At 42.7% G+C, this 27953-nt stretch overlaps 2 protein-coding genes across 2 annotated transcripts; both read left to right on the top strand.

Annotated features, from left to right (window-relative positions):
* On the top strand, window positions 1–8030 carry LOC127005165 (DNA-directed RNA polymerase II subunit RPB1-like). The gene is made up of 3 exons (XM_050873808.1): window positions 1–37; window positions 5158–5238; window positions 6267–8030. The coding sequence occupies exons 1-3, from the start codon at window positions 26–28 to the stop codon at window positions 6837–6839; spliced, it is 666 nt and encodes a 221-aa protein (XP_050729765.1). The 5' UTR covers window positions 1–25; the 3' UTR covers window positions 6840–8030.
* Window positions 8031–25477: 17447 nt separating this feature from the next.
* Window positions 25478–27725, top strand: LOC127005170 (uncharacterized). Its single transcript, XM_050873821.1, has 3 exons — window positions 25478–25526; window positions 25979–26107; window positions 26703–27725. The coding sequence occupies exons 1-3, from the start codon at window positions 25515–25517 to the stop codon at window positions 27093–27095; spliced, it is 534 nt and encodes a 177-aa protein (XP_050729778.1). The 5' UTR covers window positions 25478–25514; the 3' UTR covers window positions 27096–27725.
* The last annotated feature ends 228 nt before the right edge of the window (window positions 27726–27953 follow it).

The raw sequence follows: 27953 nt of genomic DNA on the forward strand, positions 1-27953 counted from the left end.
CACCTGGCTGACCAACCGCACCGAGATGACAGCGAAGGTGAGCCAGGGAGAGGGAGAGGGAGAGGGAAGGAGGGAGGGAAAGGCAGTGAGTTGGGGGATGTTTTGAATTAAGAAAGTCTGAGAAAGAAAGATATAGAGAGGGTTAAGAAAAGACAGGGAGAGGGAGAAGGAAAGACAGCAAGTTAATAGAATATGCTGATAGTTGATAGGAAGAGACCAGACAGGAAAGAGATCAAAGGGGAAGGTGTTTTGAAATAATGAAAGATAGAGAAAGGGAGGGATAGAGAGAGAAGAAGAAAGAAGAGACGGGGAAGAATGGAAAAGAAAAGGCAGTGAGATAAGGGTTGGATGGAAGAGAGGAAGAGAGAGAATAGCGGAAAGAGATTAGAGAGGGAACAATGTTTTGAATCAGAGGAATGGATAGAGAGAGAGAGAGAGAGAGTGCAGCTCCAGGCACCACTGAACCACCTCACTGGTGAATTGACCATTGCTTTTGACAAGTGACAGACTGCCACGCCCTCTTTGCCCTGAAGATCTCCAGGAGTGTGTAAGACTGAGGGATTTGTGAAGGTAAGCCGGGGAGCGAGAGAAAAAGTGATGGATTATGAGAAATTGATAATGTGTGTGTGTGTGTGTGTGCGTGCGTGCGTGCGTGTGTGTGTGTGTGTGTGAGAGAGAGAGAGAGAGAGAGAGAGATTTGCGACAGGGAACAGGAGAAAGACAAGAGTAGTACGGCAGAGTATTAAGACAGAGAAAGAGATAGATGTGCCCAGCAGGGCCTCCATGCAGGCGTTGTGGCACTGCGTCTCTGGGGAGGCGTGGCACTTCATCAACACCTGTAGTACACCAGAACGACGGACACGACGGCGGCACAGATCGCCGTGCCGTCAAGGAACACGTCAGTCCAGGTGTAAGGCGCGTCCTTGCACTGGGCGTGCCGTGTGGGCCTCTTGGCCGCCCTGCTGCGCCTTGTCCGCCGGCGGAGAGTCTTCTTAGTGGGTTTCTTGGCCGCCCTGCTGCGCCTTATCCGCCGGCGGAGAGTCTTCTTAGTGGGTTCCCTGGCCGCCTCGCTGGGTTCCGTCACAGCAAGTGCCTCATGGTTAGAGGCCGGGGTCATCACGCCATCGGCCTTATCACTTGGAGCAGGGGTGATGGCACTAGTACTACCTGTCTGGGTGGTGGAGACAGGGGCCGGGAGGTGGAGGCAGGAATCGGGGTGGTGGAGGCAGGGGTCGGCGTGGTGGAGGAAGGGATCGGGTGGTGGAGGCAGGAGTAGCGGTGGAGGACGCAGGAAATGGTGTGGTTGACACAGTGGTCGGCGTGGTGGAGACAGGGGTCGGGGTGGTGATGGCAGGAGTGGCGGTGGACGACGCAGGAATTCGTGTGGTTGACACAGTGGTCGGTGTGGTGGAGACAGGGGTCGGGGTGGTGGAGGCAGTGGTCGGCGTGGTGGAGACAGGGGTCGGGGTGGTGGAGGCAGTGGTCGGCGTGGTGGGGACAGGGGCCGGAGTGGTGGAGGCAGGGAGCACACTGCGGGACACGACGCCTCCCTGCAGCGGCGCACGTGGTACCGTACCCTGGTGTAGGCGCCCCCGGAGTCCCCGCCGTCGCAGTAGATAGAGAAACACAAGAAGTCCAGGTTGTCAATAAACATGCCCAGAGTCATGGTGCTCCTTTTTGTCTTCTTGTCGGAGGTCCAGTGCAGCAAGACGGTCCTGCTGCCGTCTTTCTTCTTGAGCGTGGCCAAGGGCACGCTAAGGCCGCCCTCGGCCTGACAGACCTCTGCCCCCTCAGTGCAGTTCCATGCGGTGCGGGGGAAAGTAAAGGAGGCGATCTCACGCCGCCTCCTGAGGCAGCCCCCGCCCCTGTAAGACACCTTCAGGGTGTCCAGCCTGCAGACGCCTTCCTGCAGGCTTACCACTACGTTCGCTTTCTCGTGCGATACTTTGTTTCCCATTGTAACTTTCTTTGTGAATTTAAAATTATCATGGCAGAAAGGGGGAAGGTGAGAAAAGGGAAAACAGAGATGAGAAAAGGGTACGGTGTATAAATGGGAGGGTTGAGGAGAGGGGAGTAGACCGCGGGGGGAAGAGGGGAGTAGACCGCGGGGGGAAGAGGGGAGGGGAGCAGGGATGAGAGTGCACTGTACATAACTTATAACAATAACTTATAGGAGAGAAGGAGGGAAGGAGAGACAAGAAGGAGGAAGAATGGCTTTTGCTGTGTGAGTTTCTTGACTGCATGAGGAGAATGTAGATTGGAGGGAGGGAAGGAGGGAGAGAGATGCTGGGGAGACAGAGAGAAGGAAGGAAAGAAGGAAAGGAGGAAGGAAGAAATGCTAGGGAGAACACGAGAGAGAGAGAGAGAGAGAGAGAGAGAGAGAGAGAGAGAGAGAGAGAGAGAGAGAGAGAGAGAGAGAGAGAGAGAGAGAGAGAGAGAGAGAGAGAGAGAGAGAGAGAAGAAAAAATAGAAGGGAAGAGAAAAAGAAGACCATAAACAGTAAAAAAAAGTAAAATAAAAAAGGGAAAAGGATGCAGGTGAACAGACTGCATAGAGGAAGTTAAAGGAGAAAAAAACATTAACGTATATAAAAAAAAAGATGTCAATAAGAAAATAGAGTTTAAAAAAGAACGACCAAACAAAACGAAATAAAAAGGAAATAGAGAAAGAAGGAGATGGAGTCAGAAAGCGAAAATACAGATTACATAAAGAGGAAGTTAGAGAAATAGAAAAAAATACCAAAGCAACATAGAAGAGAAAAAATCAAGTGGAATGTAGAGATTGAAGAGGAATGACAAAATAAGGGAAATAAATAATAAGTAAATAGAAAAAGGCCATAAAATAATATATGTCCAAAAGGGAAGATGTATATAAAGTTTGAGACTATTGAAATTAATGCAGAGATGAGAGCACGAGAGAACTATACAAAGAAAAAAAGGAAAACCAAAGATGTAGAGAAAAGAATCCAAGACACTAAAGAAAATCGATGCAAGAATGAAGAAAAAAAGGAAACAAGAGTAATAGAAAATGGGAGAAACTACAGAAAATAGATGATAGAAAACGAAAGAAAGAAAAAAGGAAAACAAGATAAAGAAAAAAAGAAAAACAAGAGTAATAGAAAATGGGAGACCCTAAAAAAATTGATGATGGAAAACGAAAACAAATAAAGAGGTAAACAACAACAAAAAAACAAAAAAACAAAAAACAAAAAACAAAAAAAAATGCAAAAAATAGTACAGAAAATTTATGTAAGAGAGAACGAAACAAAGAAATAAAGGAAAACAAAAACTAAGTCTCAGTTACACATCTCTCCTTGAAAAAAAAAAAAAAAAAAAATCTATGTTCCTAATACCCGGCACTGATGATAGACGACAGGAGTGGAGTTCGATCCTCTAGTCATGTGGTCATAAAGGATTCGATTCCATTCACAGCGGGACGCCTTCACGATTCGCCTCTATAGCAGGAGGTAAAAAAAAAAGAAAAGAAAGACTAGGAAATGGTGATACAATAAGAGTTCTTTTTCATTTCTTTTTTTTACTCTGTACGTTTATTTTTTTCATTTTTATTTTCTTCTTTGTTTCCTATTTGTTCTGTCTTTAGTCTTGGATACTCTTTCGCGTTCTTTTTTTTTATTATTTTCTTTACCTTTTTTTATCCATCCTTTGTCTCGTTCATTTCTTTTTCCTTTTGTGTGTTTTTATTTTCTTAATCTACTTCTCTTTATTATCTATCTTCAGTCTCATCCGTGGAAGAAGTGGAAGTGGAAGAAAAAAAATAGGAAGGCAAAGAAAAAAAATAAATGAAAGGAAGGAAAAAAGCGTACGAGTATAAGACAGGAAAAGAAAAACATGGAAAGTAAAGAAAAAAAGAAAAAAATATGAAAGAAAGAAAATATACAAAATTAAAAATGGAGTACAAGAGAGAGGTAAAGAAAAAAATATAAAAAAATGGAAGAAAAAAACGTATGAGACTGAAGATAGATAAAAGAGAAGTAAATAAAGAAAATAAAAATAGATAAAAAAAGAACAAATGTGCGAGACTAAGGGTGGCTAAAAAAGAAGTAAAGAAAATAATAACAAAAAAGAAAGAAAGAAAGTATACAAGACTAAAGATAGAACAAACAGGAAATAAAGAAAAAATAAAAATGAAAAAAATAAACGTAGATTAAAAAATAAAAGCTTATGAAACTAACGGTGGAGAAAAGGGAAAGTAAAGAATAAGAAAAAAAAATAAAGAAAACGAGTTACCGGATTTTAAGACACACTGACTGAATGATAGTGGGACAAGAGAGAAAGAAACGTAATATATTTTTTCCAAAGACTAAAATGACTGATAGTGAATGACTGATAGTGAATGACAGTGAATGAATGATAGTGAAACAATGATAGTAAATGACTGATAGTGAATGACAGTGAATGAATGATAGTGAAAGAATGATAGTGAAAGAATGATAGTGAATGAATGATAGTGAATGACTGATAGTGAATGATAGTGAATGACTGATAGTGAACGATAGTGATAGTGAATTATAGTGAACGATAGTGATAGTGATGGTGAATGATAGTGAATGAATGATAGTGAATGATAGTGAATGATAGTGATAGTGAATGATAGTGAACGAATGATAGTGAATGATAGTGAATGATAGCGATAGTGAATGATAGTGAATGAATGATAGTGAATGATAGTGAACGAATGATAGTGAATGATGGTGAATGATAGAGAATGAATGATAGTGAATGATAGTGAATGAATGATAGTGAACGAATGATAGTGAATGATGGTGAATGATGGTGAATGATAGAGAATGAATGATAGTGAATGATAGTGAATGAATGATAGTGAGACAAGCGAGAAGTGGAAGTAATATATATTTTTTCCAAAGACTTAAAGGTTGAAAAAAATAAGAGAAAGAAGTGTAGGACGGGAGAGAAATTTTAATTAAACGAGTTCCTAGATTAGCATACATTTCTCTTTTTTCTTTTAATTTTTGACATTTACGGTATGATGAATTTCCTCTCTCTCTCTCTCTCTCTCTCTCTCTCTCTCTCTCTCTCTCTCTCTCTCTCTCTCTCTCTCTCTCTCTCTCTCTCTCTCTCTCTCTCTCTCTCTCTCTCTCTCTCTCTCTCTCATCACACTTTCCCTCTCTCCCGACAGGTGTGTTTCCTCCTTGGATTGGTGGTGTTGGTTGGGGCTGACAAAAGACCTCAGCCAGCCTACTCTTACTCAGCTCCTCAGGTAAGCAACACACACACACACACACACACACTCTCTCTCTCTCTCTCTCTCGCACCTGGTTCACCTGTTAAGTCGTTAATTATGATCTTTGCCAGTTTTTCTTTTCTTTTTCTTTCTTTTATTATTTTTTCTATTTATATTATCATTGTATATATTGTGTCTGTAGGTGAGAATTTTTTTTGTGGCGATTTTTTTTTCGTGTGTTGATTTTTATTTTGCCACTAATGATCAACGTTCTTATGCTACTACTGCTACTACTACTACTACTACTACTACTACTACTACTACAACTATTACAACTACTAGGAGATCCCAAGCAGATGAAGCAGCAGGACAACCAATCAAAGCATTCCGAAAAAAGTAAAAGTTGCAGATCGTAAAACCGGACACAGAAAAGTAATAATTAGCCCTCCTCCTCCTCCTCCACCCACTTCTCCTCCTCCTCCTCCACCTCATTCCTCACTGACTCATCACTTCCTAAAGAGTTCCCACGCATAGACCGAGTGATTTCCTATATTTTAATCGTAGAAATGACAGCCACAGACCGACAACAGCCAAAGTAACAGAGTGGCAGCCCTGACAGACGTTGAGGGAGGCAGGGCGGACAGACAGCCGGGCGGAGAGATAACACTGAGGGCCTATTTTTAAAGATTTCGGCGCTCAAAGCACAGACAAGGCTTTCGTTGGAGTTTTGGGCATTCACAGAGGTAGTCTCCTTATGTCCTTGAGTGCCCTGTTGCTCTCCCTCCTACAGGACTTCAGCGGGGAATCCTACGAATCGACTGAGGCCAAATATGAGTTCAAATACGCCATGAAGTGAAAGGATACTGATGATAATAGCTTTGACGTTTCTTCTATCCTTGTGTTACTACGTTCCTCTCCCTCCCACAGGACTTCAGCGATGAGTCCTACGAATTGACTGGGGCCAAATATGAGTTCAAATACGCCGTGAAGGAAAAGGATACTGATGATAGTAGCTTTGACGTTTCTTCTATCCTTGTGTCACTACGTTCCTCTCCCTCCCACAGGACTTCAGCGAGGAGTCCTACGAATCGACTGAGGCCAAGTATGAGTTCAACTACGCCGTGAAGGACGAGTACTCCGGCAACGACTTCGGCCACCAGGAGTCCCGCGACGGTGACCGGACTGACGGCTCTTACTACGTGCTGCTCCCCGACGGCCGCCTGCAGAGGGTGACCTACTACGTGGACGGCGACTCGGGCTTCGTGGCGGAGGTCAGCTACGAGGGTGAGGCACGCAAACCAGAGTCCTACAGTCCCCCCAAGCCTACCTACGCCCCTCCCCAACCTACCTACGCCCCCCCTAGGCCTACTTACACCACCCCCAAACCCCCCAGGCCTACCTACGCCCCTCCCCAGCCTACCTACTCACCCCCTAGACCTACCTACACCACCCCGAAACCCCCCAGGCCTACCTACGCCCCTCCCCAGCCTACCTATGCCCCTCCCCAGCAGACCTACGCCCCTCCCCAGCCTACCTACGCCCCCCCTCGCCCAACTTACGCCCCTCCCCAGCCTGTCTACGCCCCCCCTCAGCCTACTTACTCCACCCCTCAACGGACCTACGGCTTCCCTCAGTAAGGAGTCACCGTGGATACATCAGTTCCCCCTCGTTTAAGACCATTCTCCCTTCCGTCTCTTTTACAAGGGTCTCCCACTGTTCCCTCTCATAAGACTCCCTCAGTACTTCACTCCCTCCCCCTCTCCCCCTTGTAAGAACCGTTCGTTATGTCCCTCACTCTTTCCCCTTCTCCCATCTCTAACTTAAGGGTCTTTCCCAGTTCCCCCCCTAACTTAAGAGCCCCCCCCTAACACCCACCTCCTATCAGCACTCCACCATTGCCCTCATTACTCTCTTTCCCTATTTATAAGAACGCTTCCCTTCTCCCCTCACTACCTTATGAACCTCCCTCCCTTACCCCTGCCTCAATAACTCCTTCCTTACCCCGCCTCCCTGTAGAACCCCTTAGACCTTCAAAGGCTGCCCCCTCTCTCTTTCCCTTCCCTCCTTTCCTTCCCCTCACTCAATGAACGCTGTGCAATATTTTGATAAGCTATATATTGATATCTTTTATACGACTGTTTGTGTACGACTGAGTCACTTTTGCAAACCACTGTACTATAAGAGCTTAAGTTATTCTGGGAGATTTAATTCCTTTGTGTGTTTAAGGAGACTTGATTCCTCTGCATATTTTAGGAGACTTTGATTCCTTTACATGTCTTGCGAGATTGGATTCCCTTGTATAGTTTGGGAGATTCGATTCCCTTGTGTACTGAAGGATATTTTAATTCCTTTGCACATTTTGGGAGACTTGATTCTTTGGTATGTTTTGGGAGACTTTGATTCCTTTATATGTCTTTGGAGATTTAATTCCTTTATATATTTTGGGAGACTTAATTCCTTTATATATTTGGGGAGACTTTGATTCCTTTATACGTCTATGGAGATTGATTCTTTTATGTGTTTTTTGAGACTTAATTCCTTTGCATATTTTGGAAAATTTTGATTCGTTTATCTATTTCGGGGGACTTGATTCCTGTGCATATTTCAGATTTGATTCCTTTGTATACTCGTATATATAATTTAGAATGCGAGTCAATGCGATTTTCACATATATATTTTTATCATCTCATTCTCTTTCCCTGTAATTTGAGTGTTCCGTTTACTCTCCCGCCTAGGAATTTTCGAACGTTTGTGGAACGTTTGTGGTTTGTGGAGTCGGTTCTTCGGCGACACTATTATTATTTTTTATACACGAAATAAAAGAAAATGTGACAAAAAAAGTGTTCTGTATTTTTCTATTCCTTTTCAGTAGAGTTGCTGTTGTTGGTGTCATTGTTGTCGTTGTTGTTGTTGTTGTTGTTGTTGTCACTGTTGTCATTGTTATTGTTGTTGTTGTTGTTTTTGTTGTTGTTGTTGCTGATGAAGATGATAAAGAGAAGAAGATGCGAGGTTACGAAACAAAAAAACAACAACAAAAAAAATAACATGGATGAAAAAGGAAAAAAAATAAGGCAAGGTAGAAATACAAAAAAGAAAAAGAAAAGAAAAGAGGAAGTAAAAGATAGAAGGGAAGAGAAGAAGAGGAAATCTTTGACCATGAACAGAAAGGAGAGAAAAAAAAATCATGTTGTTGCTCTTGTTGATGATAATGAGGTTGTTGTTGTTGTTGTTGTTGTTGTTGTTGTTGTTGTTGTTGTTGTTGTTGTTGTTGTTGTTGATGATGTTGTTGTTGTTGTTGTTGTTGATGTTGTTGTTGTTGTTGTTGTTGTTGTTGTTGTTGTTGATGTTGTTGTTGTTGCTTTTTGTTGTTGATGTTGTTGTTGTTGTTGTTGTTGTTGATGTTGTTGTTGTTGTTGTTGTTGTTGTTGTTGTTGTTGCTTTTGGTTGTTGATGATGCTGATGAAGAGAAAGCGAGGTTACGAAAAACAGAACAAAAAAAAAGGAAAAAAAAGAAGGCAAGGATTTAAAAATACACACAAAAAATAGAGGAAGTATAAAGAAAGCAGGGAAGAGAAGAAGAGATAATATCTGACCATGAACACCAAGAAGAAAAAGAAGAAGAAGAAGAGGATGAAGATGAGCTGATTGCAAAAAAGAGAAAGTTTGAGGAGAGAAAATATATCAACGTAAATAAAAACAAAGATGATAAGTCAGAGAGAAAAGAAAATGGAGTTTGAAGAAAAACGACCATAAAGAAAAAGAAAGAGAAAAGAAAAGAGGAAGAAAAGGCAAAAACTATAGAAAATAAAAGAATAGGAAAGAGAAGAAGAAACGAAAAAATAATAGGAAATAAAAGAAAAAGAAAGAAAAGAAGACGAAAAGAAGAAGAAAAAAGGAATAGAAAAGACAAAGGAGAGAAAGAAAGAAGAAAAAGAAATGAAAATGTAAATGAAAAAAAGGAGAAGAAAGAAAAAATAATAGAAAAGAAAAGGAAGAAGAAGAAGAAAAAGAAAACGAAGAAGAAGAGGAAGAAAAGAAGAAAATAGAGAAAAGTAGAGATAGAATAAAAAAAAAAACGAAAATACAGATTACATAAAGACATAAATAAACAAACATACATAAAAGGAAAAAGAAAAAAACAAGCAAACAAAAATAAAGGAATGCAAACACCGTCAACTATAACAAAAAACAAGAACAATGAAAGAGAAGAAGAACGAAGGAGTATGGGGAGGAGGAGGAGGAGGAGGAGGAGGAGGAGGAGGAGAGAAAGGAGGAGAAAAACACACTATTCATTACCAACACAACCAAACGCACCGGCCTCCTCCTCCTCCTCCTCCTCCTCCTCCTCCTCCTCCTCCTCCACCCTCTGATGCCTTTCCACTTTCATTACCACAACCATTTTTTTTCTTCTTGTTCTTGTTCTTCCATTTTTTTCATTTCCTTTCCCTCTATTTTTTTTTGTTATTGTTTTTGCTTTTGTTGTTGTTGTTTATGTTGTCGATGATGTTGCTGTTGTTCTTTTCTTCCCTTTCCTTTTCCTGATTTATTTTTTTTCTTCTCCGTCTTGTTATTTTTTTCCTTTTCTTTGTCTTTTCTATTTTTTTCTTTCTTATTCTTTTTCTTCCCCTTCTACTTCCTCATCTTCTTTTTTTTCACTTCTCTTTTTTCTTCGTTTTCTTTCTTTCTTCTTCTTCTTCTACTTCTTTTTTTTCTTCTTTTTTTCTTCTTCTTCTTTTTATTTTTCTTCATCATCCTCTTTTTCTTCTTCTTCTTCTTTTTCTTCTTTTTCTTCTTCTTCATCCTCTTTTTTTTTTCTTCTTCTTCTTCTTCAGCTTCTTCTTATACTGCCTCTTTTCTTTCTTTTTTTACTTTTCTATTCATTTTTTCTTTCTTTCATTTTCATTTTCTTTTCTAATATTTTTCTTTCTTCTTTCTTTGTCTTTTCTATTCTTTCTTCTTCATTTCTTTCATTTTCTTTTATTTCCTGTCATTTTTTTCTTTTCTATTCTTCTTCTTTTCTTTCTTTTTCTTTCCTATTCTTTTTTTGTTGATCTTCCTCTTCTTTATCTTCTTTGATTTCTTCCTCTTTCTCCTCCTCCACCTCCACCACCATCACCCCACCACCACCATCACCACCGCCACCACCACCACTACCACCAAGCGACCTCCTCCCACTGTCTAGGTAGGTACAACCCCACACTCCCCTCCTAAACTCTCCCTCCACCACCCATATCCCCCTTTTCCCCTTCCCCTTCCTTTCCCTCAGTACACACTTCACTTCTGGCTCCCCCCCCGTGTTGCAAGAGGTCTGGATTCGGCAAGGTTGTTTGGTTGTCTCCGGCGCACCTTGCTCTTGCTAATGATGCGCGCACAGGTAATCGGGTCACCTGTGTAAAGGGATGCTGCTGCTGTTTGTTGTTTGTTTTTTGTTGCTGTTTTTTTTTCTTTCCGTGTGTCTTTTGTGCAGAGACGGAGTATTCGTATGCGGTATTTGTATTCGAATACATTCGAATACCATATTTGGGTGTATTCGTATTCGAAGTCGAATAATCATAGATTGATAGTAATCAAAGTATTCTGATTCGTATTCGAATAAAAGGGAAAAGTATTCGTATTCTGCGAATAATCTGACGAACACATCAAAATTCATTATCAGAAATAACAGCCGCCTGGAAGGTAAATGTGATAACCCTGTATTGAATACCGGCACCAGTCACAGGTGAGCTCATTTTACTGTTGCATAACTCTTGAACAGTGCTGTACCCAGTTACGTGGAGAGAGTATTTTTCAATGAAAAGTATTCATGAATGTATTCATGAATACTCTCAAGAAGTATTCCTATTTGTACTCGAATTGAAGCCATTTCACTGAATTCGAATTCGTATTCGTTGGAGTTTGAAGTGTTCGTATTCAAACACAATTCTTGTATTCACTCCATCCCTGCTTTGGTGTCTTTTACATTTTTTGCGTTTATTTTTTTGTGTTAGTTTCTCTCTCTCTCTCTCTCTCTCTCTCTCTCTCTCTCTCTCTCTCTAATAAGTAGTTACATTTTCAACGTTATCTATTGCTTGTTAATCTAGTGCTATTTTTTTTCTTCTGTTGTCTCGCTTCATTGACTTCACCTGCTACTACTACTACTGCTACTACTACTACTACTACTACTACTACTAGAAGCACTATGTAGCACCTTCCCCACAATAAAATGCCCATTAAAATACCTACACACACACACACACACACACACACACACACACACACACACACACACACACACACACACGGAGTCACCTGGCCGCGTGAAGGTAAGCACGCTATAATGGCCCCATAATGGCGCCTTAAACGGGCGGTAATGGTGTTTTGGTTAGTGGGTCAACATGTGCATTTCCCATTCACGCGGGTGTGGGCGGAGGGACGCTGGAGGAGGCTCGGGCTTGCCATAACAGTCTTGCCCAATGGTTCAACAAGGAAAGGTATTGGGAGTGAAAGAGAGGAAGAACTATATATATTTTTCTCTCATACGTTTTAATGGAAAATGAGAGATATATAGAGAAAGGGATGCTAGAAAGAGGCTCAGACTTCCCATAAGACCCATAACAGTCTTGCCCAATGGCTCAACAAGGAAAGTATTGAGGAGTGAAAGAGATGAGGAGCTATATATATTTTCCTCTCATACTTGTTAATGGAAGGTGAGAGAGATATACAGAGAAAGGGATACTAGAAAGAGGCTCAGACTTCCCATAACAGTCTTGCCCAATGGCGCGACAAGGAAAGATATTGAGGAGTGAAGGAGAGGAGGAACTATATATATTTCCCTCTTTTATAGGATTTATGGAAACTGAGAAAAGAGATGGATGCTAGAAGGGGCTCAAACTTGCCATAACCGTCTTGCCCAATGGCTCAACAAGGAAAGGTATTGAGAGTGAGAGAGATAAAGAAGTATATATATTTTTCTCTCATACGTTTCAATGAAGGGTAACCAAGAAAGAGAGATGTAACAAAAAGAGTCTCAACCCTTCCATAAGTCTTGCCCAATGGTTTAACAAGGAGAGTTATTGAGAGTCAGATAATGAGGTATACATATTTTTCTTTCACACTTTTAATGGAAGCTGAGAGAGTGAGAGAAAGAGAGAGGGAAAGAGAGAGGGAAGCTAAAATGAGGCTCAAGCTTGCCATAATAGTCTTGCCCAATGGCTCAACAAGGAAAGGTATTGAGAGCGAAAAAGATAAAGAATTGTATACATTTTTCTCTCTTCTATACGTTTCAATAGAAGCTGAGAGTGATGCATAACAGTCTTCTTGGCCAATGGTTGAACGAGAAAAAGGTATCGAGAGTGAAAGAGATAAGAAATATACACATTTTTCCTTCTTTTACGCATGAATGGAAGCTGAGAAGAGAGAGAGAGAGAGAGAGAGAGAGAGTATTCATTACCACCACCACCACCATCAGTGTATATTAAAGCAGAGAAAGAAGAAGAGCAAAAGGATGTTAATAATAAGGAAAACAAGGGAGACAAATAGAACATCATCGCCTGTATACCTGAGATCTACCTGTGGAGTTTAAATGCCAAGGTTGAGGTGAGCGAGTGAGTGGGTGAGGAAAGGCGAGGGGAAAAAAAAGGCTGCTGGAATTAACTGATTTCAGGGTCAACTTTCCCATGACAAGACGAGGGTTTCATTAATGTTTGTCTTTTGTGCGTTGGCTTTCACTATTAATAAAAAAATCTGTGGTTATGTGAAGGTGGCTTGCGAATCAGGAGTGTGGGGTCGGAGTCGATGTCGCAGTCGGTCGGAGTCGGTTTGAGTCAGAGTCGGTCGGAGTCGGTCGGTCGGAGTCGATTGGAGGAGTCGGAGTCAGAGTCGGAGTCGGAGTCGGTCGGAGTCGGAGTCGGAGTCGGTCGGAGCCGGTCGGAGTCGGAATCGCAGTCGGTTAAAATATCTCCGACTCCAACTCCTTTACGACACGTGTGATGTGGTTGAGTGTGGTGTTGCTGGTTTTGATTGGCAAAAGAGGAGAAGAGGGAAGAGGGTAGAGCCGGAATCGCAAGCTTAAAATTTCCTGGAATCGGAGTCGGAGTCGAAATTCTTAATACCCGACTCCACACCTCTGTTGCGAGTTATGTGAAGAAAATTTGAGAATATGAGGTTGAGATGGTATGGGCACGCCAGGGGGGGGACCATGTACTTAAAGGAACTGTTGAGGTAGAGGCAGAAGGAAGGAGATCATCTGGAAGACAGAAGAGGACCTGGCGACGGTATGTGAAGGAAGACATGAGAACGATGAACATAAGAGGTAATAGAAGAACAAGAACAAAAAGAGAAAGGAGTAGAAAAAGAACAAAAAAGTGAGAAAACAAGAACAAAGGAAGACATGAGAACGATGAACATAAGAGGTAATAGAAGAACAAGAACAAAAAGAGAAAGGAGAAGAAAAAGTACAAGAACTGAGAAAACAAGAACAGCGGAGACAAAAAGACCATGATGAAGAACAAGACGTGAGAAAAGAAATGATGAACAAGAACACGAAATGAGAAAAAAAAGAATAAGAACAAGAGGAGGATGAGGTGTGTAGAGAAAGACATTAGAAGGATGAACACCAAGAAGGAAAGAGTATCCGATAATCAAGAGAGGGAGAGACTCATAGCCCGTCCAACCCCATAAAGAAAGAAAGTTAAAGGAGAAGAAGAAAAGAAAAAGAAGAAGAAAAAAAAAAAGATGAAGAAGATGATGATGATGATGAAGAAGAAGAAGAAGAAGCATTAAAAGAAGTAGAAGAAGAAGAAGAGTTTGCGTATAATGTGAAGGTAGTTTGCTAATTGCACCACATAACTGCGTCCCTGTTCCTGATTTTAGACGGTAATTAAGTAAGGTCAGGGGAGTGAAAGGCAAACAAAAAAAAGTAAGTCACACGAGAGGTTAAATTTGTGAGCTGATTTGTTGGTCTGTCTGAATTTTCGTGTTTGTCTCTCCGTCTCTATCTATCTATCTGTGCATCTATTTGTGTAACCAGCATCTTCATTCTTTCATCCCTATACTGTCCAAATCCCTTATGCAAGAGTTAACCAGTATCTTCACTCTTTCATCCCTTCACTGTCCACTCTATTTAGCTATTTTTTTATCTTTTTGTCTTTTTTTGCTTGTTCTTGTAGTCTTCTTTCTTTGTTTCTTTCTATTTTCTTTGTTGTTGTTTTGTGTTTTTGTCTCTGTCTTTGTCTCTATTTTACCTGTCTATCTATCTATCTGTCTATCTATTTTTTTCGTTTATTCATATCTTGTTCTTCTTCTCTTCCTTTCTTTTCCTTTTCTTCTCTTTCTTATATTTTTTCTTTACCCTCTTGCCTCAGCCTCTTGACATACTCCGTTTACCAGGCAATCATTTCCATTCTCATTTTTTTTCGTCTACTCATATCTTGTTCTTCTTCTCTTCCTTTCTTTTCCTTTTCCTCTCTTTCTTATATTTTTTCTTTACCCTCTTACCTCAGCCTCTTGACATACTCCGTTTACCAGGCTACCATTTCCATTCTCATTTTTTTTTCGTTTACTCGTATCTTGTTCTTCTCTTCCTTCCTTTTTCTTTTATTCTCTTTCTTATATACTCCGTTCACCAAGCTGCCATTTCCATTCTCATTTTTTTCCCTCATTCATTATCTACTTCTCTTTTTTTACTCTCCTCCCATTTTTTCATACCTCACGACCCGCCGAGTGCAGAGAAATCATCATAATCGCTTCTAACTTATCATGAACCCAACACGCAATCTATTTCGACTGACTAACCTAAATACATACGATAACATACGCCGGTGGACTGCCTGGCGCCACCTCATAAAACATCTATCTTCTTGTTCCTTTTCTTCTCCTTACTCGTGATGTTTCGTTTATTTTTTTCACTCGTTCTTCTGCACGCTCTTTTTCTTTCTGTTCTTCTTTTTTTCCACCTTTTTTCCTCTACTATTTTATTGCTTCTCTTTGTTTGTTCTGTTTCTTTTTGGCTGTCTTTCTTATATATATTTTTTTCTCTCTCAATTTCTATTTTTTTCCCACTTTTTTTTATCATTCTTTGTTCTGCTTTTTTCTATGTTTTTTTTGTCTGTCTTTGCTTTTGTTTTTTTTTATTCTTCCTCGTTTCTTTTTGCTACTCTTCACCGTCATCATCTTCGTTTTCCTTTCCTTCGATAACCACCACAAAATTCCCACCCTACATAACCACCACACAACCCCACCCTACATACCCTCTCCTATTCAATAACCAACAAAAAAACTCCCCGCTACAAAACCTCATGGCGGGAGTTTGACAAGCCTTCTTCACCACGAACTCTAAAAACTCTTCTGAAAGCGCATTTTACCTCGTTTTTTAGCCTTTAGAGATGACTTCTAACAACTCCATCAGTATCGTTTCATATTCTCAAACGTTTCGGGCTCACTTCTTGTTTCTCGATCTCCTCCTTTCTCTTCTCATTCTTCTTCAGTAACCTCTACTTGCCTCACACTGTCAAAGAGAACGTGGCATAATCTACGTTCATTTACCTTCTTACAACTCCATCGGTATCATTTCATATTCTCAAACGTTTCGGGCTCACTTCTTGTTTCTCGATCTCCTCCTTTCTCTTCTCGTTCTTCTTCAATAACCTCTACTTGCCTCACACTGTCAAAGAGAACGTGGCATAATCTACGTTCATTTACCTTCTAACAACTCCATCGGTATCATTTCATATTCTCAAACGTATCGGACTCCCATAACGACTGTTTCCAAGGCCAGAGCGAAGATTACCCGGGTTGTCAAGGGTGATGTTTCCCGTTCAAGGTGCAGAAGTCGTGTAATTAAGGGGCTATACACTGGGCAAATTTTCCGTGGATCTTCAGTCAAACCACGATTTCCGCTGGCGTGGTTCTCATTTGTTTCTTGTTATTGCTGCTGCTGATGATGATGATGGTGAGTAATACCGTCGTCCTTCAAGGAACTCCATCGTAGCTTTGGAAGATCGTGGACACGTCAGAAAACCACGGAAATATGAGAACCACGCCAGCGGAAATCGTGGTTTGACTGAAGATCGACGGAAAATTTGCCCAGTGTAATAGCCCCTTAATTACACGACTTCTGCACCTTGAAAGGGAAAAGTTACCCATGAAAACCCGGTTAATCTTCGCTGTGGCCTTGGAAATAGTCGTTATGGGAGTCCGATATGTTTGAGAATATGAAACGATACTGATGGAGTTAGTGTGAGGCAAGTAGAGGTTATGGAAGAAGAACGAGAAGAGAAAGGAGGAGAACGAGAAACAAGAAGTGAGTCCGATACGTTTAAGAATATGAAACGATACTGATGGAGTTGTTAGAAGGTAAATGAACGTAGATTATGCCACGTTCTCTTTTACAGTGTGAGGCAAGTAGAGGTTGTAGAAGAAGAACGAGAAGAGAAAGGAGGAGAACGAGAAACAAGAAGTGAGTCCGATACGTTGGAGAATGTGAAACGATACTGATGGAGTTGTTAGAAGATAAATGAACGTAGATTATGCCACGTTCTCTTTTACAGTGTGAGGCAAGTAGAGGTTAAAAAAGAAGAAGAAAAAGAGAAAGGAGGAGAACGAGAAACAAGAAGTGAGAGAACAGGAACAGCAGAAACAACAAAAAAGACCATGACGAAGAACAAGAAGTGAGAGAAAAGAAGAACAAGATACAAAAATAAGAAAGACAGACAAAAACAAAAAACAGGAGAGAACAAAGAGAAAGAAGAAATAAAAAGTAGTAGTAATAAAAATATAAATAATAATGAAAAGAAGAAAAAGAATAAGAAAGAAAGGCGGACAGAAAGAGATATTAATAACCAAAAAAAGAGTAGAAAAAAATAGAAATAACAAAGAAAAAAAGAAAAAAGGAGTGAGAGAGAGAGAGAGAGAGAGAGAGAACAACAGGAGCATGAAAAACAAAAACAAGAAGCGAGATAAAAAAAAAAGAAGAAGAGGAGGAGGAGGAGGAGGAGGCGCCTTGCTCAGCTTGGCGGCGTCTGGGCAGGTGAGTGGGTGTTGTGTTACTGAATTTTACGTCATACCTTTCCCTCCCTTTCCTTTTGTTTTTTGTCTGCCTCGGTAACTGTTGCGTCAGCCTCGGAAGGGGATGATAGATGGCGCCACTGTGCTGATCCTCCTCCTTTACATAACTGCTTGGCGTTGTTTTGTGTTGTTTCTCTCTCTCTCTCTCTCTCTCTCTCTCTCTCTCTCTCTCTCTTGTCTTCTGTCTGTCTTCTTGCTTTGTCTTCTTTTTCTTCGTTTTTTTTTTGCTCTTCTTTTATATCTCGTTTTTCTCTTTCGATTCCTCTCTCCTATTTTTTTCTCATTTTTTGTTCCTGTTCTTCATGTTCCTCTTGTTGTCCGCCTTTTCTCACTTCTTCCTCTTCTTCTTCTTCTTCTTCTTCTTCTCCTTCTTCTTTTTCTTCTTCATGTTCTTGTTGTTCCTCTTTCCTCACTTCGTCTTCCTGCTTCTTTTGTTCTTGTTATTCTTCTTTTCTTTCTTCTTGTTGTTGTTCTTTATGCTATTGTTGTTTTCTTCCTTCTTGTTCTTCTTCTTCATTCCTCGCTAGTTTTTGTTGTTCTTCTTTTCTCGCTTCTTGTTCTTCTTTTTTATTCTTTTCTTTCTTTTGTTTTGTTTTCTTGCTTCTTGTTCTTGTTCTACTTACTCTTGTTCTATTTCTCACTTCTCGTTCTTATTCGTGATCTTGTTCTTGTTATTTTCCTCACTCGCTGCTCTTCTTCATTATCCTCTCTTTCTCGTTCTTCTTCTTTTTCCCACTAGTTCTTCTTCTTCACGCTCTTCTTGTTTCTGTTCTTCTTCTACCACATGTTCTCGCCTCACACTAGCAAAGAAGAGGAGGCACACACAACCTACGTTCATTTACCTTCTAACTAATTCATCGGTATCGTTGCAACATCACCTTTAGCAGAGAAAAGATGGATATCACTGATCCTCCCTTAAGACATAACCACCACATAGCCCCCACCTTACATAGCCCCCTAATACATAACCACTACACAACCTCTACCCTACATAACCACCACACAACCTTCACCCCACACAACCCCCAACTACATAACCCCAACACAACCTCTCCTTGCTATTATGACTCTCCTCTTGCTTCACACCGAGTAAGAGAGAGGAGCAGAATCGACTCCCAGCTTACATTTGTCATTCGCTAACTAACCAATTCTTCGTTGCGTCATTGAGGGAGGAAAGGAAGGGAGTTAACAGGCGGAGGCGGAGTGAGTGAATGGCTCGTTTTACAATCAGGGTTTTTAATTGGGAAGAAGATTAGTGTGAAGGGTGAAGTTGGAAGTTGCGCGTGGCGGCGGTGCTCATCTCCGAACCAGAGGAAGTGTGTTGTTTTATCTGTATTCGTGTCCTGCATATTTGGTTTCGTTGCCAATAAGAAAGAAAGAGAGGGGGAGAAAAGTAAATAAAAGGTACACAATGGGAGAATTAGAGTAGGGAAGAGGAAGGAAGGTAGGAGACAGAGGAGGAAAAAATATGAAAGAGAAAAAGAGTAAGAAGTGAAAAGGGTGAGAGGGGGAGAAAAGTAAGTAAAATGTACAAAGTGGAAGAAAGAAGAGTAAGAAAGAGGAAGGGAGGTAGGAGGAGGGTAAGAAGGGAGACAGAGGAGGAAACGACATACGAGAAAGAATAAGTGAAGAGAGAGAGGAAGAGAATAGTAAGAGTGGAAGCATATGAAGGAAGAAGAAAGGTAAGAGAAAGGTGAGGAGGGAGACAGGAGGAAGATATAAAAAAAAAGAAGTAAGAAGAATGAGAGACAGTAGAGAAAGAGGGACACATAAGTAAAGTAAGAGAGTGGAAGAGTAGGATCGAGGAAGGAAGGTAGGGGCAAGGTAGGCAGGGAGACAGAGGAGGAAAAGATGTAAAAGAAAGAGCAAGAAGTGGAAAGAAAGAGACAGAGAACAGAGGGAGGAACACACATGAACAGTACGAGAAAGAAGAGCAGGAGAGATGGCTGCATTGCTATAGTGGGGAAAGAAGGTAAGGAAGGAGGCAGAGGGAGAGAAAAATATAAGAGATAAAGTAAGAAGTGAAGTAATGAACAGTAGGAGGCACACAGAAAAGATAAAGAAAAGATATTAACCCGTACAGTACTAGCGACGCGTACTTCTACGCGTCAGCGCCTATGGTTGCTGGAAATACTAGCGACGCGTATACACGTCGGGCTTGCTAAACACTGTTATAGTCGATGTAGCGGGTTTATTTTTGGTATAGAGACTGCTGCAGACAATGGCAACACTGCGCGAGTGCGTTTGTAGCATTGGCAACACTACCCAAACTGTGGAGGAATCCCAAGTCACGTGTGACATCAGGATCAAGATCAAGACCAAGTGTAAACAAGGTCGTGGCGGCCCATTCCTTTTGCCATATGGCGATAGACAGTGAGTTTGAGGTTTCCTCATCTGAAGAAGACGTGGGAGCACTCTCAGACTCTGGTTCGGACAAGGATTATGCGCCAGATGAGGAGGATATAGGCTATAATGAGCCGCCTTTGTAACACGAAATTCTACTGTCCTAGCTGAGTGTGATGTGGGGCTGTGTTGACCCCTGCTTCAGAGAACACCACACTCTTGTGAAGTATTAGTGTGGTATGGTGTGGACTGTGATATAGACGCATGTGTAAATAGTGGAATGCGATATTGACGCAATTATAAATAATAAATAGTGAATATTGTAAGTATGTTATATTATAAGAGGGTTGAGAAACAATTACAATTCATTTATCATTTAATTTATAGAAAATAGATTAGTAATAAAGTGCACATACCTGTAAAAAAGTTTTTTATTGCAAAAAATGCCGTTTGTGTAAGGTATTTTATGTGTACGAGTGAGCTAAAAGTCTGAAAAACCCACACGTATACCCCATGACGTGGTGCTGTCTGGAGTATTCTACACCTGTGTGCAACAAAAATGTGCTACCTGGCCTCCGTCACTTGTCAAATCCTCCATAAACCATCCATCACGTACAGAGGCCATTTCCAGCCACACCGTGGTAACACCATAGAGTTCTGTGAAAAGTAGGTCTACGACATGTTTTTTTCTTATTTTTTTTCCACTTTTCCCATCACATGGAACATTCTTAAGCCAAAAAAAAAAAAAAAAAAAATGGCCGTTACTGGGCAAGCCAATTTTTTTAAAATCGGCTGGTACTGTACGGGTTAAGAAAGATAGTCACAGTGTTAGAGTGAGAAAGGAAGGGAAAGAGGAAGAGAGAGAGAAAAAGGAAAAGAGGTATAAAAGAAGGATAGGCTAAGGAGGGAGAGGGAGAGGTAGAAAGAGAATGGAAAAAGGAAGGTAAGACGGGATAGAGAGGAAGGACACAAAGAAATAAGAGGGAAGGGGAGAGAGAGAGAGAGAGAGAGAGAGAGAGAGAATAAATAAAAGCAAACACATACTTTTGTAACATTAATTGAAAGTGACAACACACACACACACACACACACACACACACACACACACACACACAAACACACGCGGACAATTTCCCTTAATAAAAAAATCAGTGACCTCTATTGTGGTTCGCGCTCCTATTTTCTCCCTCCCGCCCTTGCCGCCAACACGATGGTGACAAGCGGCGACCCTGAGCCGTGTCCTTGAGAGGGTGGGCGGCTCCAGGCTACGGCGCGGCTCTCTCAACGTGCCAGACGAAAGTGGAGCAGAGATTCATCCTTGCGGGAACACGAGAATAGGTCGGTATGATGAGACACTTACGCTTTTCACATCAGCTATTTCTGAAGGTCAAAGAGGGGGTCAGTCGGGTTCTAATGAGTGTTTCTTTAGGTTCATGGTACAGAGGCAGGGTCATGCTACCACCAGGGTCATAAAACTACTCCTGGAAATGCCCACAACTCCTACGAAAGCCTTGTCAAATATGTGTTCTTGGGCGACGAAATGTTTGATAATACAACAGTACTTTGGGCCGTATTACTAAACATTTCGTAGAAGTTTTGGTGCATTTCCATGATTAGATTTATATGGCCTGGTGGTTTATCCTTCCTCTGTACCGCTGAAAAGGACCATATTCAAACCTATAATACCGACCTTTTCTTACACCTACACACTGGATAAGGCTTTCGTAGAGGTTTTCGGTGTTTCCATGAGTAGATTTATGAGCCTAGTGGTACTTTGACAAGGGACCATATTCTCAAACCATTTGGGGCTAACATGTACACACCCACACCCACATTGGACAAGGTTTTCGTAGAGGTTGTGGGTACTTCCGTGGGTAGTTTTGTGAGCCTAGTGATAGTTTGACAAGGGCCCATAGTCTCAAACTTATCCGGGCTTTACACATTCACACAGTTGGTAAGGCGCTCGCAGAGGTTGTGGGTATTTCCATGGGTAGTTTTGTGAGCCTAGTGATAGTTTGCCAAGGCTTGCGGGATCATTACTAGCCTCCCGGGCCCATGTTCTCAAACATGGGCCCTTGCACCCCACATTTTGATAGCTTTCGTAGAGTTGGTGTTGGGGTAATTATGGGATAGTTTTGTGAGCCTAGTGATAGTTTGCCAAGGCTTGCGGGAACATTACCAGCCTCCCGGGCCCATGTTCTCAAACCTTTCAGGGCCTTGCACACCCACATTTGATAAGGCTTTCGTAGAGGTTGTGTTGGGTAATTCCATGGATAGTTTTATGAGCCTAGTGATAGTTTGCCAAGGCTTGCGGGAACATTACCAGCCTCCCGGGCCCATGTTCTCAAACCTTTCAGGGCCTTGCACACCCACATTTGATAAGGCTTTCGTAGAGGTTGTGTTGGGTAATTCCATGGATAGTTTTATGAGCCTAGTGATAGTTTAACGAGGCTTCTGCACCATTAATGTATAAAAAAACTGCTGAGAGCCCGACTAATTCCCTTTGTTGCCTTTGGAATTGTTGTGAGACGAAAGCATCTGAAAATACGGGAACTGGTTTTGTGAAGACTCCCTTTCCTCTAGTTGCCTTATGCTTCATCTTGATGTACGTTGAATTTATGCACTTTGGCATCAACTTATGGTGACAAAGTGGCCACTCAGGAATTGAAGAAGTCAAGGCATACAGGTGGAGCGATGAAATTACAACCTTTGCCGGAGCAGGATGGAGTGCGCAAACATCAGACGGAGAACAAGGTGGAGCGATGAAATTACAACCTTTGCCGGAGCAGGATGGAGTGCGCAAACATCAGACGGAGAACAAGGTGGAGCGATGAAATTACAACCTTTGCCGGAGCAGGATGGAGTGCGCAAACATCAGACGGAGAACAAGGTGGAGCGATGAAATTACAACCTTTGCCGGAGCTGGATGGATTGAGCATACATAAGAAGGAGAACAAGGTGGAGCGATGAAATTACAACCTTTGCCGGAGCAGGATGGAGTGCGCAAACATCAGACGGAGAACAAGGTGGAGCGATGAAATTACAACCTTTGCCGGAGCAGGATGGAGTGCGCAAACATCAGACGGAGAACAAGGTGGAGAGATGAAATTACAACCTTTGCCGGAGCAGGATGGAGTGCACAAACATCAGACGGAGAACAAGGTGGAAAGGTGAAATTAGAACCTTTGTCAGGGCAGGATGGAGTGCACAAACATTAGACGGAGAACAAGGTGGAGATGAAATTAGAACCTTTGTCAGGGCAGGATGGAGTGCACAAACATCAGACGGAGAACAAGGTGGAGAGGTGAAATTAGAACCTTTGTCAGGGCAGGATGGAGTACACTAACATTAGACGGAGAACAAGGTGGAGAGATGAAATTAGAACCTTTGTCAGGGCAGGATGGAGTACACTAACATTAGACGGAGAACAAGGTGGAGAGGTGAAATTAGAACCTTTGTCAGGGCAGACTGGTGTACACTAACATTAGACGGAGAACAAGGTGAAGAGATGAAATTAGAACCTTTGTCAGGGGAGGATGGAGTACACTAACATTAGACGGAGAACAAGGTGAAGAGATGAAATTAGAACCTTTGTCAGGGCAGGATGGTGTACACTAACATTAGACGGAGAACAAGGTGAAGAGATGAAATTAGAACCTTTGTCAGGGCAGGATGGAGTACACTAACATTAGACGGAGAACAAGGTGAAGAGATGAAATTAGAACCCTTGTCAGGGCAGACTGGTGTACACTAACATTAGACGGAGAACAAGGTGAAGAGATGAAATTAGAACCTTTGTCAGGGCAGGATGGAGTACACTAACATTAGACGGAGAACAAGGTGGAGAGGTGAAATTAGAACCTTTGTCAGGGCAGACTGGTGTACACTAACATTAGACGGAGAACAAGGTGGAGAGATGAAATTAGAACCTTTGTCAGGGCAGGATGGAGTACACTAACATTAGACGGAGAACAAGGTGGAAAGATGAAATTAGAACCTTTGTCAGGGCAGGATGGGGTACACTAACATTAGACGGAGAACAAGGTGGAGAGATGAAATTAGAACCTTTGTCAGGGCAGGATGGGGTACACTAACATTAGACGGAGAACAAGGTGGAGAGATGAAATTAGAACCTTTGTCAGGGCAGGATGGGGTACACTAACATTAGACGGAGAACAAGGTGGAGAGATGAAATTAGAACCTTTGTCAGGGCAGGATGGAGTACACTAACATTAGACGGAGAACAAGGTGGAGAGATGAAATTAGAACCTTTGTCAGGGCAGGATGGAGTGCACAAACATTAGACGGAGAACAAGGTGGAGAGATGAAATTAGAACCTTTGTCAGGGCAGGATGGGGTACACTAACATTAGAAGGAGAGGGTTGGAAAAACACGAATTATTAGTAAGGGAAAACATCGAACCAGGTGGAGAGATGGAATTAGAACCTTTGCCGGACAGGATGGAATATACTGATGTTGGAGACGTTGTAAAAGGCTGCTGAGGGGTAAAAATAATAAATGTTGATGATGATGATGACGATGATGATGATGTTGATCGGCTTTAAAGATGTTCCCTTCTCAACCTCTTTCCTCCATCCCTCCTGTGCCTTCCTTCTTCCCTTCTTCCCTCCCTCCAAATTTTCCTCCCTGCTCTCCTTCCTCCCATCTCTCTTCTCTTTTCTCTCCCCCATCCTTCTTCCCTTCTTCCCTCCCTCCCATTTTTCCTCCCTTCTCTTTTCCCTCCCATCCTTCTTCCCTTTTCTCTCCCCCATCCTTCTTCCCTTCTTCCCTCCCTCCCATTTTTCCTCCCTTCTCTTTTCCCTCCCATCCTTCTTCCCTTTTCTTCCTCTCATCCTTCTTCCCAACCTCCTATTCTTCTTCCCTTCATCTTTTTTTTCCTTACTTTCCTTCTCTCTCTCTCTCTCTCTCTCTCTCTCTCTCTCTCTCTCTCTCTCTCTCTCTCTCTCTCTCTCTCTCTCTCTATCTCTATCTCTCTCTCTTCCTGCCTCTCTCTTCTCTCCTTCCCTCTCTTTTTTCTCTCTCTCTCTCTCTCTCTCTCTCTCTCTCTCTCTCTCTCTCTCTCTCTCTCTCTCTCTCTCTCTCTCTCTCTCTCTCTCTCTCTCTCTCTCTCTCTCTCTCTCTCTCTCTCTCTCTCTCTCTCTCTCTCTCTCTCTCTCTCTCTTCTGCCATTCTCTTCTCTCTCTCTCTCTCTCTCTCTCTCTCTCTCTCTCTCTCTCTCTCTCTCCTCTCTCTCTCTCTCTCCTCTCTCTCTCTCTCTCTCTCTCTCTCTCTCTCTCTCTCTCTCTCTCTCTCTCTCTCTCCTTCCTCATCTCTCTTCTCTCTTCTTGCATTCCAATCTCACGCCTTCATCTTCCCCACTCGTGTATTTTAACTTTTTTTTTGTCTTTTTGTTATTCTTCTCTTCCTCTCTCTCCCTCTCTTCTTCCCTCTTCGCCTTACTTTCTCATCTTTTTTCCTCTTATGTTATTCTTCTCTTCCTCTCTCTCCCTCTCTTCTTCCCTTTTCGCCTTACTTTCTCATCTTTTTTCCTCTTATGTTATTCTTCTCTTCCTCCTTCCTTCCTCACCTGCCCATACATGCCCTCACGCACGGCCACACCTGTAGACTACCCTCTGTTTTGCTCTCTTAATTGGTTCTTTTTTCCACCTGTTTTACGACCACATGAAGGACCGATTTCACCACGCCCTAAGTCCTTCCCTACTCTCCCTACCCTCACTCCACTCCCACTCCTCCCACGCGCCTCCATTCCCCATGACCTAGACGCCCCTCCTCCTCCTCCTCCTCCGCTGCCCAGAATCGCCGTCCTTCCTGCCTTCCCGCCCCGCCTTAGCCGCGACCCAGTCTGGCAGTATAAATATGGGGACTCGAACCTTTCCCGGCACAGTACTCACAGGAACGGTCTCACCATGAACAGCAAGGCACGTGGGGGGCTCTGACTGTGTGTGTGTGTGTGTGTGTGTGTGTGTGTGTGTGTGTGTGTGTGTGTGTGTGTGTGTGTGTGTGTGTGTGTTTTCTACCTTCTGTTTCCATTGTGTTTCTATCTATGTCTGTTTGAGTCTGTTGGTCTGTCTGTCTGTCTGTCTGTCTGTCTGCCTCTTTCTTACTTTTCTTTCTTTCTCTCCTCTGTGTTTTTGCTTGTCTGTCTAAGTCTCTGTCTGTCAGTTTGATATTAAGTCTGTCTGTCTGTCTGTCTGTCTCTCTCTCTCTCTCTCTCTCTCTCTCTCTCTCTCTCTCTCTCTCTCTCTCTCTCTCTCTCTCTCTCTCTCTGTTCGTTAGCTAGAGATAAATAATGAAAAGCACAGAAAACACACACACACACACACACACACACACACACACACACACACACCTAACCGCCACCCTCCTTCAGGTTCTCTTCGTCCTGGCTCTAGTGGCCGTCGCAGCCGCCGACAAGCGCCCCCGCCCCTCGTACGGCGCCCCACCCCCGCCCCCGCCCCAGCCCTCCTACAGCGCCCCCCAGCCCGTGTACTCCGCCCCGGTAAGATATCAAAGGAACTCATACTAGCCTATCCTAGCGAAACCTCACCGTATGTAGCCTAGCCGAACTCAAATTCAACCTCACCTAACCTAGCAAAACTTTATACCTTATTCTTTGTATCGTAGAGGAGCCTCATCTAACCAAATCAAATCTCTCCTCATTTAACCTTACCTAACGTAGCAAAACTTAACCTTATATAATTATGTAGTGTTGCGTCGCCTCACATTACTCAATCAAACCTAACTTAATCTAATCTAACGTATAACTTGACCTTATTTTTTTCTATCACTTCTCTTCCTTCTTCCTCGCCTTAACTCACTAACCACTTCTCTCCCTTCTTCCTCGCCTCAAACAACTCACTAACCACTTCTCTCCCTTCTTCCTCGCCTTAAACAACTCAACCACTCACTCTCCACTTTTTCCTCTTCCAAACAACTCACTAACAACTTCTCTCCTTCTCTTCCCCTCCAAACAACTCCAAAACACTCACTCTTCTTCTCTCCTCGCTCAAACACTACACAACAACCCACTTCCCCCTCTTTCCTCTCCCTCAAACAACTCCTTTCTTCTCTCCCTTCTTCGGCGCCTTCCCCAGGAGTCCTCTGAGGAGTTCGAGCCCCCGAAATACAACTTCGAGTGGGAGGTGAAGGACCAGTACTCCGGCAACGACTTCGAGCACCAGGAGGAACGCGACGATGACAACACCCAGGGCGCGTACTCCGTTCAGCTCCCCGACGGGCGGCTCCAGCGGGTAACCTACTATGTAAACGGCGACTCCGGCTACATCGCTGAGGTCACCTACGAGGGCGAGGCAGAGTACCCGTCCGCAGAGTCCAGGGAGTCTTACGGTCCCCCCCAGCCATCCTACTCCGCCCCTGAGTCCGAGGAGTCCGTCGAGGCCCCAGTCTACTCCCCCCCTCGGCCGCAGTATGCCCCACCCCAGCCCTCCTACTCCCCACCACAGAGGACCTACGGCAGACCCCAGTAAGGCCAGCTCGAACCTCGCCTCCGTCCCCCCTCTGCCTGATGACGCTCTCCACCCCACGCCTTGGATGACCTGACCTCTGACCTCACCGCGTATTCAGGATGTTTTTTTTTCCCACGTGTGTTGGTTTTCGCTTTGCTTCCTTATGTTTTTCCTTCTTTTTATTTACTTTTTTCTGTTTTCTTTCGTTTTTTCCCTGTGGTGTTTTCTTTTCGCTGTTTTCTTTCATTTTTTTCTTTCCTGTATCGACTCATTCTTTGCTGTCTTCTCCTTTTCCTGTCTTTTCTTCCATCACTCTTCCCTCGTTCTTTCACTAATACTTTCGATGTCTTTCCTTTACTTTCCTTTCCTATTTTGGCTTATTCTTACGCCCTTCAGTTCTTACGTTCTACTCTCTGTATTCATGTCTTCCTTTTCTACGTCCATCCTCCTTCTATCATAACCTTCTATCTTTCTTCTCTCTTCCATCTCGCTCCTCTTCCCCTCGTCTCGCGCCCCTCCCTACCCTTCCCCTCCCTCAAGGCTCGTCATTGTATATACCATTATGCAAAGTGATATGTATTGTGTATTTATGGACACCGGCGCTGGATAAAAGTGGTGTTGTATTTATTCGATTAAACTCTACGCATTCTACTAGCCTGGTTTGATTTTCCCACGCCGCCTACCTACCGTGTCCTCCTCCTCCTCCTCCTCCTGCTTCTCCTCCTCCTCCCTTCCTTTCCTTTCCTTTTATCTCCCTACTTTCTCACCCTTTTGTCGTGCTTGCCTCCTATTTTTTTTTCATTCTCCTCCCTTCCCTTCATCTTCATCCATTCCATTTCTGTTTCTTTCTTTCTTCCCTATGATCATCCGCTCTTTTCC

This window comes from Eriocheir sinensis, chromosome 29, assembly GCF_024679095.1.
Source record: "Eriocheir sinensis breed Jianghai 21 chromosome 29, ASM2467909v1, whole genome shotgun sequence".
NCBI lineage: Eukaryota > Metazoa > Arthropoda > Malacostraca > Decapoda > Varunidae > Eriocheir > Eriocheir sinensis.

Excerpts from the sequence above, each read along its gene's own strand:
- LOC127005165 (XM_050873808.1), top strand. Across the intron at positions 5,239-6,266 it reads ACTCTTACTCAGCTCCTCAG|GACTTCAGCGAGGAGTCCTA; the intron begins GTAAGCAACACA and ends TCCCTCCCACAG.
- LOC127005170 (XM_050873821.1), top strand. Across the intron at positions 26,108-26,702 it reads AGCCCGTGTACTCCGCCCCG|GAGTCCTCTGAGGAGTTCGA; the intron begins GTAAGATATCAA and ends CGCCTTCCCCAG.